Source organism: Carettochelys insculpta, chromosome 2, assembly GCF_033958435.1.
Source record: "Carettochelys insculpta isolate YL-2023 chromosome 2, ASM3395843v1, whole genome shotgun sequence".
NCBI classification, from domain to species: Eukaryota; Metazoa; Chordata; order Testudines; family Carettochelyidae; genus Carettochelys; species Carettochelys insculpta.
The window spans coordinates 121,285,759-121,301,862 of record NC_134138.1 but is presented as its reverse complement, the minus strand read 5'-3'; the positions used below and the strand labels follow the sequence as shown (position 1 = coordinate 121,301,862).

Below are 16,104 nucleotides of genomic sequence, written 5' to 3'. Positions count from 1 at the left end.
TAATCTATAATTTGTTTATTAAGGTGTTCCCCAGCATCTAAAATATTTGTTATTGCCTCCACAGCATCTGCTTTAACTCAAGATCAGAAAACTGGCTTCTTGCAACAAAGTCTTCAGCTGGTTTACTGCAGGCCGCATTTTGCTCTCAGGTACCCCGATGACTTCAAAAGAGTTGCAGCAGGATAACAGAGAGATGATTTGACCCCTTTGGCCTGACTGACCACACCTTGCTTGCTCCATGCGTAATCATTTCTAACTCCAGGCAGAGTGTGTATTTGTAGCTGCTTTTTGTTGTCTGAAATGACTATGCAAAGTGCAAGGCTGTGCAGAATCAGGCTGTGGGTGCTGAGCAGAGCCACCACTGCTGACCGGTGGGGGATGGGGGGGCAATGGGAGCAGTTGTCCTGGGCCCCAGCATGTCAAAGGGTCCTGGAGCACCAGCGGCCCTGCTGCTACTTTGACAGCAGCCAGGGCTCAGGCCCTTTGAAAAGCCGCAGCTCTGACAGGGGTGCCAGTGCCACGGTCTCAGAAGAGCTAGGCCCTGGACCCTGTTCCTTCCGCCCTTGCACCCACTGTCAGCCCATACTGATGTTGACGATTGCTGGCTGTCCACATCTTCAACCTATTCAGAGATGATGTTAAAAACAGGACCCCTGAGAATCTGAGGATTGTACCTACCAAAAAGCCCCTGTGCAGTTAACTGTTTAGGGTGGGCTGCGGGGAGGAAGTACTTACTGCATTATAAAACCAGCATCTATGGAGAGGTAAGTCTGTTAATACATGACTTTAAATAAAGAGGCTGTAAGAAGGCGTATGAAATGCTATTGATGCAGCTCCCGCAGTTTTAATATCACAGTGAAAAACTCAGCAGCAACCTGGGCTCATGCAGCCATTGCACCTGTACAATCTGTGGGCCAGCCCCCCGGCAGAACAGACCTATACTTCTGCCATATGGCTTTGATCTTTGGTTATGCAGATCAACATACTAAACCCCTTCCCTGGGCAGCGTGCAGTTGCCAGAGCCTGTACTGCTGGAGCAGTGCTAGCGAGAGGCTCCGGGGTTGTTATAAAACTTGGCAACAGCACCTGAGGTCCAGCCAGGCTAGCACACTATAAATGGATGCTTCTGGATCAGAGGGGAAATAAGGGTGAAAAAAACTAGACTTAAAACAAATGGGTGTGACTTTAAAAGGTGAGACTACTGTAGCTTGAACCAAAAGAATTCTATGTGGCACTGTGTTTATGGCATTTCCTTTTGCTTGACCCCATCACCAGGGGCAACTGACCCACCTGCTTCCACCATCTGGGGGAATGGGGAGTTGCCCCTCACCAAGCTCTAAAACAAAACAGAGAGGAAGTGGGGAGAAGCGGCAGGCACATTTTGCAGACTGAAGTCTTTGGTTAAGAAAACACCTGGCTGTGCTGCTGGGTAACCCGGATAAACGTTGCCCTTCTGCTCAGTTCTTTGAGCTTGGCAGCTCCCACATAGGTGCAGGTGGATCGCAGTCCCCCCAGGATATCGAGGACGGTGGTTTCCACGTCCCCTCTGTAAGGCACTTCCACAGTTCTGCCCTCCGACGCCCTGCACATAGAGAGTTGGAAGTAGCAAGGAATAAATGTAAGAACCCTCAGCACATTACCCTTCCACCCCTGACTGAGTGTTGCCCTTTCCTGTTCCTGTTTAAAGGTTCTTCAGTGCCCTCTTCCAAGGTCACACCAAATGCTGTAATGCGGAAGTGAATCCTTCTGGCAAATGCTCAATCAATGTCTGAGCACAGTATGGGCTTGATCCTTTCTTTTTCAAACTTCTGTTTATGCAAATGGCAGTTTTGCCCCAGGGCTGTATGATCAAGCCCTGCCCTGGGAAGACAGACCAAGGCAATGTTTAAAACTACGAGGGCTAACTCCCTACTGGTATAAACTAGCATAGCGTCAGTGGCGTGTCAGAGCCAGTGCTTAATTTCTGCCAGAGCCAAGTCCTGGCACTTCTATTCTTGGCACGCCAGAGCCCCAGCACCTCGGGGCTTGCTGCATCTCCCTGCATCCCCATGAAAGTTTAAAACAAAAGAATGTCTTTCCCCTGGCATGTCTTTCATTACAACTTGAGCACTTAACAGAGCTCCCCCCCCTTTGACACCACCCAAGGGTCTGTCCTTTCCTACCTGGAATGAGAACTCTGCATGGTGCGTCACAGAGCAGACAGGGCGTGTTTACCAGAAGAGCTTACCGTGTACCAGACTGATTCTGCAGTCCTAGTTTACACTACAGGGGCCTTACTTAGGTGAAAGAATCTGAACTTTTCCAACAGGGCAGACTGCGGAAAGACTTATATAGCGTAAGTTACTGACGCACAAGTAACCCGCCTGCGCTGTCTTGCAAAGCAGATTCCCCTGCTCCACCTCACAAAAAGAAACCGATGTCTATGGGCTTAGTTCAGGAAAGAATCTGGTCTAGTGATTTTTCACACCCATCCCTCCTGTCTCACCCTCCCACCTTTCACACTCCCTGCTGTACTGGAATGTCCCCAGAGGTCAGCTCATTTTTGTGTCCCTTTGAATAAGTCAACTGTGCAACATAATGCAAACATCTCTGAGAGAAGACACGGGGGCTTAGAATGTGCCTTGTTCTGGGACTGGGATCTTGTGCTTTAAAGTGGTTGGAAAACTTGGCATCCAAAATCCTAAAGGCACTTCATAACTAACTTGGCCAGGAATTGGTCAAGCAGCAGGTGGCTACATACCATGTCAAGTTAGAGCTAAATAGTGCAACACTGTGTATTTTGGACAATACGTTACTGTCTCATAAGGTTTGGGGTTGGGTGTCTTACAACAACGAGAGCTCAAATATGAATTCAAATACACTCAGCTTGTTAATACCTACAGAGAGCTACCACCAGCTAAAGGAAAGGAAGCATGTACTTGATCAAACTGGACCTCCCAACGATTGACTGAGGCCATGTCTACACTGCCACTTTACTGTGCTGCAACTTTCTGTTTCACAGGTATGAAAAAAACCCACAAGTGCAGTAAGTTACAGTGCTGTAAAGCACCCATGTACACAGGCTCCCAACACTGGGAGTGATGTACCTTGTTTAGCTTGTTCACTTAGGCTATGTCTGCACCAGAGAGTTTTGTCAACAAAACTGGCATTTTGGCAACAAAACCCAGAAAGCGTCCAGCTTCCCAAGGCGTTCTGTGGATGGTAAATCAACAGACCTCAGCACTTTTGTTGACAGTCTCATCCCGCGCCCCATAAGGCACAACACCTCTGTCAACAGAGATGTGTTGACAGCAATCTGGTCTGGCTATTCTGGAGGGCGGTGGGGGGGGAGGGGGAGGGGGGCCTCGGCCAACAGACAGGGCTTTTGGGACACCGGGCAGCTCTGTCTGCTGTGCTTCCGGTTGGCTGTTGTGATTCGTTTGGCATTCTGGCTGTGATCTGTCGACAGAAGTTATGTTGGACAGAATCTTCTGAAAAAAACCTTCTGTCGAAAGATCACTGTAATCTAGACAGAGCCCTAGAGCACTGAGAGAGTTCTCTCCCTCTGCTGGTACAGTGGCATAACCTGAACTTTAAAGCACTGCCGCAGCATGTTCCAAGTATAGACTTAACCTGAGAAGAAGGTTCTTTAATGAAAACTCCTGAGTGTAAACTGAGTTAGGAGTCTTCTTTCTGCTCCATCAAAAGGCAGAACCTCAGTCCCCAGGAAAAAAATATCCCCATCAGGCAGGCGTAAGCTGTTGAGTCTGGGGCCTAGGGAGGGACTGGCTAAGGAACCAGGAGCCTAGCAGTGGTGCCTGTGGTATACCATGAGGGAAAGAGGGTAAGTGCAGTTGCGAGAAATGGTGACAGGGCTCTTAAGGCAAAATTTTCAATATTGAGAGCACAAATCCATACCCAGGCACTTAAGTAGGGGGCCTGATTTTTCACAGCTGCTGAGGGCTCCCATCAGCTTGAATGGAATCATAGAATCATAAAATACTAGAACTGGAAGGAACCTCAAGAGATCAACTCCAGTTCCCTGCCCTCATGACGGGCCCAAGAACCATCTATGTCATCCGTTAGATATTTATCCAATGTGTTCCTAAATATCTCCAGTGATAGACAGGCTATAACCACCCTAGGCAATTTATTCCACTACATAACCACCCTGACAGGAATTTTTTCCTAATGTCCAGCCCTAAACCTCCCTTGCTGCAATTTAAGCCCATTGTTCCTTGTCCTATCCTCAAAGGCTAAGAATACTTTTTCTCCCTCCTCATTGTAACACCCTTTTAGGTATTTAAAAAGCTGCTATCATGTCCCCTCCCAGCCTTCTCTTTTCCGAGCTAAATAAACCCAATTCTTTTAATCTCCTCTCGTAGGTCGTATTTTCTAGACCTTTAAGCATTTTAGTTGCTCTTCTCTGAACCCTTTCCAATTTTTCCACACCTTTCCTGAAATGTGGTGGCAAGAACTGAACACGGTGCTCCAGTTGAGGCCTAATCAGTGCAGAGTAGAATTACTTCTTGTGTCTTGCTCACGACACTCCTGTTTAATGCATCCCAGAATCACGTGTGCATTTTTTTTGCAAGAGCATCACACTGTTCTAGCTGTCTTTCTGCAATAGTCCTGCCTCCCATTCTGCATATGTGTGAAACTCATTGTTCTTTCCTAAGCGGCGTACTTTGCATTTGGCCTTATTGAACTTCTGGAACTAGGGAAGCAGTAGGGGCTCAGTGCTTCTGAAAGTCAAACCACTTCTGCAGGAGCCTCAATGCTGATTGACAATTGGGCATTTTAAGGCAGGCAAGGCACCTACTGCCCACTGCATTTCAAATGGTTTGGGGTAGCAGTTCTCTCTGGTGTCTTGGAAAACCCCAAGCCAAGCCCCTGCTGTTAGGAGTGCACAATTAAAAATGCTGGAGTCAGACTGGGTACTTTTTTAGAGATGCCAGCAGAAAAGGCCAGCTCTGGCTGTGAGCTAGAATCTGTGGTACCTCAGTGGAGTTGGTCTACCTTTACACCTACGTAACTGAGTTGCCCTTTAGGCACCAAGCCCTCTCTCAATGCTGTAGAAACCTATTTTTGGAAACAGTGTTTTGACTCTACAGAATCTCTGGCAGACTACAAAACCCAACCCAACCAGTCAGACTAGGTAGTGAACTAAAGTCTTCTGGGGCCTGTGGCTACCGTTCTGCAAGCACATGTATGAGAGATGGGACCTGCCCCCTACACAGCTAACAGTCAGAGCCAATGGAGTAGAGTGCTAGGCTACCTGGCTGCATTCCAAGGTTTGCTGCTTGCAGGAATCCCCCAGAAACAACCATGTAACCTATCGCTTACGCCACAAGGGGCCGGCCTCTCTCTGGCTACTGAAATGCTCTGAAGCTGAGCCCTCTACCGCAGCCTCAGCTGTCTGAGAGGGTCTTGTGCAACACATGTCCCTGAGGACGCCAAGCCTGCATAAATTAGTGAGTGGAACAGAGGGCATGTGCATCTGATGGGATGGCAGCTCGTAGACACTTTCTGGCATGGGCTGAAAGCAGCTAACCTTCATGTTTAAGTGGCTAAATAAAGCCCTCGTCCTTCTGCACTGTTTATCCCTGTGGGACACTGGAGTTCACTGGTGTCATTAATTTATTGCACTGGCAGAACTTTAATGTTAAAGCCTGCTCCTCGTTAGCGCTCTCTCTCTCTCTCTCTTGCACATGCGCATGTCCACATGCACACTCTCTCTCTCTCTCTCTCTCTCTCTATTGTAGCTGGGGGTGGGGGAGTGGACTTTGACCCTTCCATTGCTGTCCCTGGTGGCTTGCATATGCATATACTACTCAACCACCTCTACCAACATCAGAGGTGGTCTGTCACTAACTGAACTGAGCCGCCCCAGACGTGCTTGGCTTGTTTGGGCTGTCTGTTCCATTGTGAAATGGTCATTAATGACATGCTGTGCTGAATGAACAATGTAATGGTTTACACTTACCCTGACATATACACACTCCAGTCACCAACATTAAAAAGAGGGCGAAAATACAGTTTGTAATTGCAGCTCAGATGAAAGGCTGCCAGGGCCTGTGTGTAAATGGCAGCTGCCATTTTTAAATGATACAATAATTGCTAGTACCCGCCACTCAGACTGTTAGTTCCAGATGCTTTGATGCCAAGTGGCATCATGGAAAAAAAATTAGCCACCTCTTGGGGGCTGGTGTGCGATGTGATTGAGTGAATTACAACTCACAGGGGAGGCCTTGTGAAACATTTCAGCTGCATTTAAAGCGGGCCGGTCTCCTGTGCAGCGTATTAACTGCACAGAAACATTTCAGCCAAAAGGACAAGTCCCCATTGCTCCTTGGTTGTGTTGGGGCCTTGGGTCAGGGGGTACAAGTGGGGCCTGCCTGCCCAGTTCTACCCACCCCCACAGCCAATAAGCTGAAGCAGGGGAGTGGCTGAGCTCAGGTAGGGGAGACTATACAACTTCACCTCTTGCCCAGGAGCAGAATTGCAATTCTTCTCCAGGGCTCCTTCTGCAGAAGCACCACTGTGTGCTGCCCCATATCCAGGTACTGAGTAATGAATAATCCCACGGGCTTGCGGCCTCTCTGCCCTTTCCTTGCGGCTAAACAGGGAGAGGGGAGCTTGCCTTGAGCCAAGCATTACCCGCTGGCTATGCCACTAGTGTATGGTTATTTGTGCAGCATTAACCCTTTAGTGGGGACAAAATTGCAGTGCATGCTCGCTCTTAGCTCTCCCTCCCCCATCTCCCACAATCCTTTCTACTTTCTACTCCTCCCCAAAAGGCTTTCTTCTGAGGTGGGGTAGATGCAGCTGTGTTCGTTATTTGGCCCAAATGATTGGACCAATGCGTGGGGCAGCTCACAAAGAGCTTTGTCTCCTGGATGGGTCTGATTTCAGCCAGTTCAGAAGGGCCATGACCATGTCTGTGTGCAGGTCTCCCCTGATGGCTGCAACTTTACCCGCCCTTAAATTTTTGATTTCCATTCTTACAGGCATATTGTTGCAAACTACTTCCTGATACTAATTAGAGCGAGAAATTTAGGACAACGGGTTAAATGCCTACGTCAAAGAGTGTCTGACCTGTCTCTTGTAAGTAGTGTGTATGTCTAACTGGCACTTTCTAAATCTTTTAAAAACAATTTAATAAGCAACAACACTGCATATGGATCCAAGCCCCTAATTTTGGGCTTGAACCAAAGTTTGGGAGGTGTTTGCCTCCAGGGTTGTGGCTTGGCCTGCTATAAAGTTAGGGTTGAGCCAGAGTGATGCTAGGTCTGTGAACCCCCTTTTTGTTTTGTGAACCCCATTTTGTTCATTATAACCGTCCCTTTGGAGTGTGACCTTTGAGCTTAACTGTGACTTTCTTTGTGGATTAGAACATCCATTGTCTAGTCAGGGCTGACTGGACTATGGAAAGATGATGTATGAGGAGGTATGAAAGAGCCATCAAAGTCCATCAACACTGAATGACAATCCCCCACTGGAATCATGGGATTTCTACAGGTATGGCCATTGACTACTTTGAATCACTCTCTACATAGACGTCAACTGGGGGAAGGAGGAGCCTGGAACCTAAAACTCCCCCAGTTAAACGCACAAGAGCAAAAGGAGGGGGGACTAAGAGAATAGACGGATGAATCTCTAAGAATGCCCATCAAACCCAGGACTCACAGCAGGGCTGTTGTCAGGCTGAGGATGATGATGATCTTGTTTTCCAAAGATGTATAACTCTTCAGTGCTTTCAAGAGTAAAGTGTCTGTGATTAAAACAATCCTTGGTTAAGCCCAGGCTCCTTACCTTCCTGTCTCTTTGTCCCTGAATACACCACAGAGCTCCCATAGCCACGTGGATTCTGGGGCAACGTGAATAAGCAAGGTGGGTCTCAGCAGGACGGAGGCACTGGTTCCAGGAGGGGCTCAGACATCTGGACTGCCAGGTCCCACTGTCAGATACAACATCTGCACCTCTGCACATGTGTCAGACTACATCTACACTATGAAATACAGTCGGATTTATTAAAGTTGACTTTGTAACACTGGATTTTATAAAGTCAAGGTTGACTGTCCGCACCTGCCCACAAAAATCAACTTAGTGCGTCACCACTAAATTGCCAAAGTTTGACTGTTGCAGCAGTGCATTGTGGGCACCTATCCCACAGTTCCTTCAGCCCAGTTGCATTCTGGGGTTTTTTTGCTAGTGTGTTGTGGGAAAAAAAATGCCCCGCAAGTGCACAATACTACTGTTGTTGGTAAATCAAGTACTCTGTGTACCTTTTTGTTTGTTACTTAATATCTAATATTGTTTTTCTTTAGCATTATGCATTGTTAGGTATACCTCTCTATTATCCAGTATATTTGAATATCTGACAAACTCACAGTCCCACACCTGTGAGATATGAAAGAGTTTACTGTACTCTCAAGGCAAAAAGAAAGGTACAGAACCCTAGAGGGCATGGGTGTCTAGTGGTTAGCATTAGAAGAAGAAGAGAAGAAAACAGAGTGCATTGGTTTCTAGTGGTTAGCATCTCTTCCCCAACTGAAAATACACCAAACAGGTGCTGAAACACATGATATCCAGGTGGAACAAAGTGGATCTATGCAACCGGTGAAAGCCTTCATATTATTCGCAAGGAAAGAAGAACTATGGAATCCCAGATGGCATTGATGTCTAGTGGTTAGCATTACTCAAAAGAAGATGAGAAGGAAAGACAGTGTCTCCTCCCCCCGGTGAAAATACACCAAACAGGATCCATGAGCCTAGGGAACAACTTCATTTTATTTGCAAGGAAAGAAGGTACAAAGAAAAAGTGGTAGTGCAGTGGTACTGTCTGTGGTTGAAGGAGCCATGTTTGAAGTAGAAAGAGAGAGAAAAATCTGTGAGTCGTCACCAAAACACAGAAGTCAAGGATGCTCTAGGGAGGCCATTGCACTGACATCTCCAGTATGAGGCGAAGAGACGGTTAGAAGTATTAGCTCTAGACTCATTATGGATCCCCAAGACAAAATAGAAAAGAAGGAGAGAATCCCAGAGGGCGCTGGTGTCTAGTGGCTGCTGGGAGGTAACTCTACTAGTTCTTGTGAGCCCTGGGAGGGAACCACAAGGGTAAGATCTCTCGAGCACTGAAGCCACACACAGGACAGGATGTGGCACTGTCTGCAAGCCTGGTCCACACAGCCTGGCAGCCAGGTGGACTGGAGGGGCAAGGGCTAGCCATGTGGTGGGGAGAGGCGCCTAGCCCACCAGCCACATGGCACCTGGGTGGTCGGGGGGGCAGTCCCACAAAATATGAGGTAAAGAAAACAAATTTCTTGGCCTCTCCTGCTAAATCCTGTGCAGGGAACAAGCCCTCTAAAGCACTGAAACCCCGCGCAGGACAGGGCATGCCGCTGTCTGCAGACAAGGTCCGCACAGCTCAGCAGCCGTGGGTTGGGGGCAGTGGGGAGAGGCTTGATTCTCTCCCAGCACTGCTGCGCATCCCTGATGTTTACTCAGCAAGGATTCAGCCACCCACATAGAAACGAGTTCCTGTCTCTCCTGATGGCTCCATGCTGGGGCTCTTCTGCGACCCTGAGAAATCATGGCTAGATGTGAAAGCCTCCCTGGCCAGAAACAAAATGAATTCAATTTGCTGGGCTTCCTGTTTCCTGCTTACTGCACACCTGGAGAGCAGCAGAGGTGAAAGCAGCAGGAATGGACTCATTTGGGGCATTGTGAGATACCTGTGGAGGCTGATGAAATAGATTTCTCACACTAGCATTAAGTCAACCTTGTAAATTTGAACTTGGCATTACACCACATCGGAGGGTTGTGGGGAGAGAGTCAACCTTACTGCCCCTTAAAATTGACGGACTGGTATTTACAGTGAAGACCGTCACAATGTAAAATCGAGTTAAGTACTTTAAACTCAACTGTATTGTCTAGTGTAGACATAGCCTGAGACACTGTGGTTGCATCTACACTGAGCCCTAGTGCCGACAGTTTGTTGCAAATAAGCAGTCTTGAAAATGCAAAGTTGTGGCTTATTTGCATATTTGTGTGGTGATGTGAATATTCATGAGGCTAATTTGCACATACTGACAAACTCAAGCAGCATAACTAGGAGTTCTGCTGGCAAAAAACCCCCTTTGTCATCAGCCCCTTACGACAGGGAAAATCAGGCACAAGGGGCTGCTGACAAAGGGGGTTTTTGCCGGCAGAACCGCCATCTACATGGCTCAATTTCTGCCATGGTATGCAAATTATCCTTGTGAATATCCATATTAGTGCATTGGTATGCAAATGAGCTTCCAATTTGCATTTTCGAGGCTGCTTATTTGCATCAAACTGTCAGCACCAGGTGTCAGTGTAGACACAGCCTTGGTGTTAATAGCTGCCCTGTCACTACCTGGATCCAGGAATCTTGCAAGCACATGGGCCCAAAAGTTGGATCTGTTTGCCACATGCTGGTACTAATTAAGAAAAGGACACTGGGCCAGGCTGTAACAGGAGCCAGTTGCAAAATTCAGATGGAGAAGTGGGTTTGGTGGTAGTTCAGCCGTACAGTAAAATCTGTGTATAACTTGTACCTGTATTCAGCAACTCCTCCTGCATGCTTCTTCATGGCCATGTCAGAGCTCATCCCATAGAACAGTTTCACTTTCTTGCCATTTTTTTCTAGAACCTCTCCAGCACATTGATCGTGGCCTGCAAACATTCCTCCAAGCATGACAAAATCAGCACCAGCTCCTGTGATCGGCAGAGAATGTGAGATAAGAAGAGAGGATTAAAGACAAAGCAAAAACAGCCAAGCAGCTGCAAATGATAGCTAGCCCTGAACGCTTTACAGCAGGGACAGCCAGATATAACCGAGTTAAAAGATACTCTTTACCAGTGGGACCTATGCACATCAGTGTCATAATCCCTTGATATTTCAAAGGCGGAGTATTCAGTAGGGCCGTGACAGTGAAAGTGCTCTTTTTTGCTTCCGCATTCTCACTTTCAAAGTCAATGTAATGTTTGGAACTAGGGTTGCCAGGCATCCTGCAATCTGCAGGACAGTCCTGCTTTTCGATCAGCTGTCCCACTTTTACACAAAAATGTCCCCCAGGGCTGCTGTGGCCCCCCTGGCCTGGGGCTGCTGCTGGGGCTCTGAGCCCCGGCCAGCTCCCAGCCATGTGGCTGCCAGGGTCCCCCTCCCCTCCAGCCAGGAATCCCACAGCTGGAGCTGCCGATGGGGCTCCGCATGTCCCACATAAGCATTATGAAAAATCTGGCAACTTTACTTGGAACTCACAATACGATCCAAACACACGGACAAGATGTCAGTCAGCTGTACTGCTCCCTAACTCCTCTCCAGTCAGGTTACACACGTGAGTAGGGAGACACATTTGGGCGGACAAAGAAAAGGGTCGTTCACCTTTCTTTACTTTGCAGAAGGATGTTTGGCATGTGAGACGTGATGACTGAATTTTTTCTGCCCTTCCCAGCCATGCAGTCATGAAGTGCAGGCAGGGTAAACCACAATGGGTGTGGCGTGAGTTTGTGTCTGGTTCAGATTACTAACATTGCAAAGTCCATGAGCCCTGGACCGCTTTCTTTGTTCAGTGTTTCTTTATCCTGTCCGCATGGGCAACTGGGGTCCTCCTCTATGACTGGGCCTTCTCAGAGCAAGGGTTATACAAATAATAGTAATAATAATAATAAACATGCAAATATCTGGATGCTTAACCAATTCCTACATCTCTCTTGGGTTTGCAGATGATGATGCCTGTTCCATTGTAATCAACAGGAGTAGGCCATGGCTTTGAGAATCTCAATAGGTTTTCCCAGGAGATTGGAACGTTTTTCCATGAACACCCTCTCTGCTCCATGACATTTCAGGGTTTCCAGTCTTGGTTGGAACCAAGCTGTACAGGGTTCCAAGAAAATGAAAACCCATTTTTAAAACAGAAGCAAATGTTTTTGAACCAGGTTAAAAAGGTGCAGATCTTGATGGTCTCAAGAGTCTGTTGTGATCCACCCCTGAAACAAAACACTCTGTGCTCCAAGAGGACTGTTTTGTTTATGTCTGAGGGGTGGTGGTGATGGGACTGAGGCCATGTCTACATTACCCGGAAGACTGACCCACTCAGGGTCGATCTTCTGGAGTTTAATTTTGTGTGCCTGGTGGAGATGCACAAAAATCAACCTATCGGGGTCAGCAGGCAACCCCTGTATTCCTCGCTATCATGAGGAGTAGGTAAGTCAACAGGAAAAATGCTCCCATCGCCCTTCCTTAGTGAGGACGGCCAGGTAAGTCAATTACAGATAAGCCAAGTACAGCTACGCAATTGCCATAGCTAGCATTGCATATCTGCAATCGACTTAGCTGCCTAGTGCAGACCACGCCTGAGTTATTGAAATAAACAGCACACTCCTCTGCTACCCATCTCCTTCACACTGCCCCCAAACAACAGGTGTTTATTCAAAATCTAATACCACAGAGATATGCCAAAAGTAAAACGCCACATCTAAAAATGTTCAAACTTTGTCAAAATTCAAATCCAGGTATAACCTTTATGACTGGCTTCTACCACTTTTGAGCCAAACCAAAATATTGCCCTCCCCACTAAAAAAAAGCTTGGGAAAATTTGGATCCATATCTGATCTTCATAGCTCCTCTCTATCTGGATCATGGGAAGAACTGAAATCATAGAGACATGCTTGAATTTGGGAACATTTTGATCTGGAACCAGATCCAAACTATGGATGCTTGGTTCATTTCTAGCAGCCCTAGCAAAGTTGAGTCCAACTACAGAGCAAGCTCTATGAACGGTAACACAGAACCCAGCTGCCCACAACCCTTGCTCCATCTGCCCCATTGTTTATTTCATAAGAACCATACGTACGTGCTAAAAGGTATTTTAAAAAATTACATTTGTGCTGAATTGCTATTGTATATGTAATATTTTGAGACATGCACCCATTCAGGTTCTCCTGTGACTCCAGCATGCTAACTAGCTGGCAGTGGGTTTGTTTTGAAAATTAATCTGATATGGTCCTTAACCTACCAAAAACTAGGGTTAAAGTCCATCTTCATCACAGTCACTCTCGTTCACTGGTGTGGAGCATTTCTTTACTCCGTATAACCGTGTGATATCTTTGCAGCAATGGCACTGTGAGAATGCTACTTACCTCCAGAGATGCATTAAAATTACCTGGATTCAGTCCATCCAAAGGGACCCCAAAAACTAAGAAAAGCCTTGCCACAGTGCTGTTGGGCCTTAACCCCTGCCCTGCCAATGCTACCACCTAGTGCTGAGTTCTCACCCTCTCGCTGTTGGTGAGTCCCCAACTTACCAAGCCTTGGATTGAAACATTCTGGGGCTCCCGTCCTCTCGCACATTCCCAAGATTCATAATTCCCAATGCTGCTAGGGCTCTACCAAATTCATGGCTTGGACACACACATCACGGACTGGGACATAAGCCCTTCCCTGTGAAATCTAGCTATTGGAGGGGAGGTGGCAGGGCTGGGGTGGCCCCACTGCTAGTCCTGGCCAGGCTAGGGAGGAACAGGACTTCCTCTTCCCCTGCACAGCCACATTTGGGGAGAGATCAGACACATCTCCACAACCCACTCCCAGCTACAGGAAGCGCTGTGCCTGCCACCTTCAGCATTCAGCTCCACCTCCATGAACAACCTCCACCTGCGACCACCACACACACACAAAAAATCTTGTTTGGGGTCAGGATCCCCAGAATTACAACACTGAAATTTCAGATGTACACACTGAAAAATGTGAAATTGACTAATTTAAAAATCCTGCAGCTGTGAAACTGACCATGACTATGATGGTGGGGGTGGGGGCGGGGGCGCTAAGCATTTCCCAGAAAACAGCAATTCTGATTCCCTCACTGCTATTTTTTTTAAAACACTTACTCACCTGGGGGGGCAGAGATGGAGTTTAAGTTACTGGAATAAAAGTTTACCAACGTGAAACACACACAAACCTTCCTCACCAAGGCACCTATTAAGGATGGGCAAAGTTTCTTCAAACCCCGCCCAGAACTTGGCGCTCTTCCCTCCAGATCATTTAATTAAATTAGCTGAATTACACATTCTTCTTACCACCCTGCAGCTCCAAGCATGAAAAGCCCTTTTAACATGTGCTTTTCCCCAATGTGCATTTGCTTTAAGTACGTTCTGCTTAGCTTTTGTGTTGCAATTGAGGCCCAGGGCTTTCCACCCCTTTCATGCTGCGGCGGGGGCTGTGTTTGTTTGAATTGCTCACCCAGAGCTGCCAAATTAAAAAAGTAACCAACGGTGCTGGCACCAGACTGCAAACCAAGCTTTTTGCGCTCTACCACAGACAGCTAGAATCTTTGTTTTCCAAGGACCAATGTTTCTTTTCTAAAGCCCGTTTGTTGGGAAGGGGAATGTGCAACAACACAGAAAGCACCTTTCAAAAAGCTCCTGCATGGGAATTATCAGGCTTCACAGCTACACAGCACATGACAAACTGCAAAGACGCCTCTGTCAGATAAATCCGCTGCGCAGAGCTACAAAAAGCCTCTCCACCCTCTTACCTCATATTTAGGCTCTACTCTCCTATCTCAGCCCATCAGCACCTCGTGGAAGGAAGCCAGTGTTGCGCCTGAGACACTGGACTGAAATTTAGGAGCCCTGCAGGCTACTTCTGGCTGTGCTGCATGCTGCCTGTGTGAGCATGGCCAAGTTGTTTAACTGTTCCATGCCTCAGTCCTCCCCACCCTGCCCCCCACCACCACCACCCATGTGAAAGGGGCTAAAACTTCCCTACCTCAGGAGAAGCTGCGGAAGCCAGCTACTCATGTTTATGAGGCCCTTGATTAGTGCAGTGACGCAAACAGGTGATGAAGAAGACTGGATTCCTTGTCCACAAACTTCCCCGCCACCTCAAATCCCCTTTTCCTTCCCTCTTCGCCACCCCACAACTTTTCACTTTCACCTCAGGCACCCTGTCCAACACCTCAGCCTTCTCCCACGCCGCGTCTACACATGCCGGCTACTTTGAAGTAGCCGCACCAACTTCAAAATAGCGCCCGCCACGTCTACATGTGGCGAGCGCTATTTCGAAGTTGACATCGACATAAGGCGGCGAGACGTCGAAGTCGCTATCCTCATGAGGAGATGGGAATAGCACCCTACTTCGACGTTGACCGTCGAAGTAGGGCATGTGTAGACAATCCGCGTCCCGCAACATCGAAACAGCGAGGTCTGCCATGGCGGCCATCAGCTGAGGGGTTGAGAGACGCTCTCTCCAGCCCCTGCGGGGCTCTATGGTCACCGTGTGCAGCAGCCCTTAGCCCAGGGCTTCTGGCTGCTGCTGCAGCTGGGGATCCATGCTGCATGCACAGGGTCTGCAACCAGTTGTCGGCTCTGTGGATCTTGTGGTGTTTAGTGCAAGTGTGTCTGGGAGGGGCCCTTTAAGGGAGCGGCTTGCTGGTGAGTCCGCCCTGTGACCCTGTCTGCAGCTGTTCCTGGCACCCTTATTTCGATGTGGGCCGCTTTGGTGTGTAGACGCCCCCCTGCAGCGCCTACTTCGATGTGGTGCTGCCCAACGTCGACGTTGAACGTCGACGGCACCAGTCCTGGAGGACGTGTAGATGTTATTCATCGAAATAGCTTATTTTGATGTCGCTGCATCCAAATAAGCCATTTCAATGTAGCGTTCACATGTAGACGTAGCTTCTGTGTGCACACCCAGACTGTGAGTGGCTCCAGGCTGTTCTCCCAGGTTACCAAGCCATTTCTGATCTTCCTCTGCACCCTTAGCTTTAAAACTCCAGCTCTGCCCAGCTGGGCATTTCCCACCTCCCCTGTAGTGCCCTCTACGTGCTCAGCTTGCTTCCTGTGTCCCGACAAAGTGAACAGCAGCTGCCAAAGCCATTTCCCCATCACACCGCTGCATGCTTGGCACCCATTCACTGGCATATCAGATATGGGTGGCATATGATCCCCGCTTCACAAAAGCTAGGCCCTCCCTCCCCCGGTCCTTCCCCTGCCACCCAAGCCCCCTGCCCCCATGCCTGGAGGCCCCCCCAGCACCCGAAGGAGCCCAAGCCCACCCTCCCCACCACTCAGGCCAGTGCTCAGTCTGACCCACTG

The 16,104-nt window shown here is 48.2% G+C and overlaps 2 protein-coding genes across 3 annotated transcripts in view; one reads left to right on the top strand and one right to left on the bottom strand.

The window, feature by feature from the left end:
• Positions 1-669, top strand: part of ATXN1 (ataxin 1) — a 321,463-nt gene extending 320,794 nt beyond the window's left edge. The window contains exon 7 of the mRNA XM_074987648.1: positions 65-669. Within this exon, the coding sequence (XP_074843749.1) occupies positions 65-161 (97 nt within the window). The 3' untranslated portion in view covers positions 162-669. The remainder of the gene's footprint in view (positions 1-64) is intronic.
• A 150-nt stretch (positions 670-819) lies between these two features.
• The window catches only part of GMPR (guanosine monophosphate reductase), a 49,472-nt gene continuing 34,187 nt past the window's right edge, over positions 820-16,104 (bottom strand). For both annotated transcript variants that reach the window (XM_074987649.1, XM_074987650.1), the window contains exons 8-9: positions 10,563-10,722; positions 820-1,582 (exon numbers count right to left, since the gene is read on the bottom strand). In XM_074987649.1, coding sequence (XP_074843750.1) covers positions 1,402-1,582; positions 10,563-10,722 — 341 coding nt within the window. In that variant the 3' untranslated portion in view covers positions 820-1,401. The remainder of the gene's footprint in view (positions 1,583-10,562; positions 10,723-16,104) is intronic.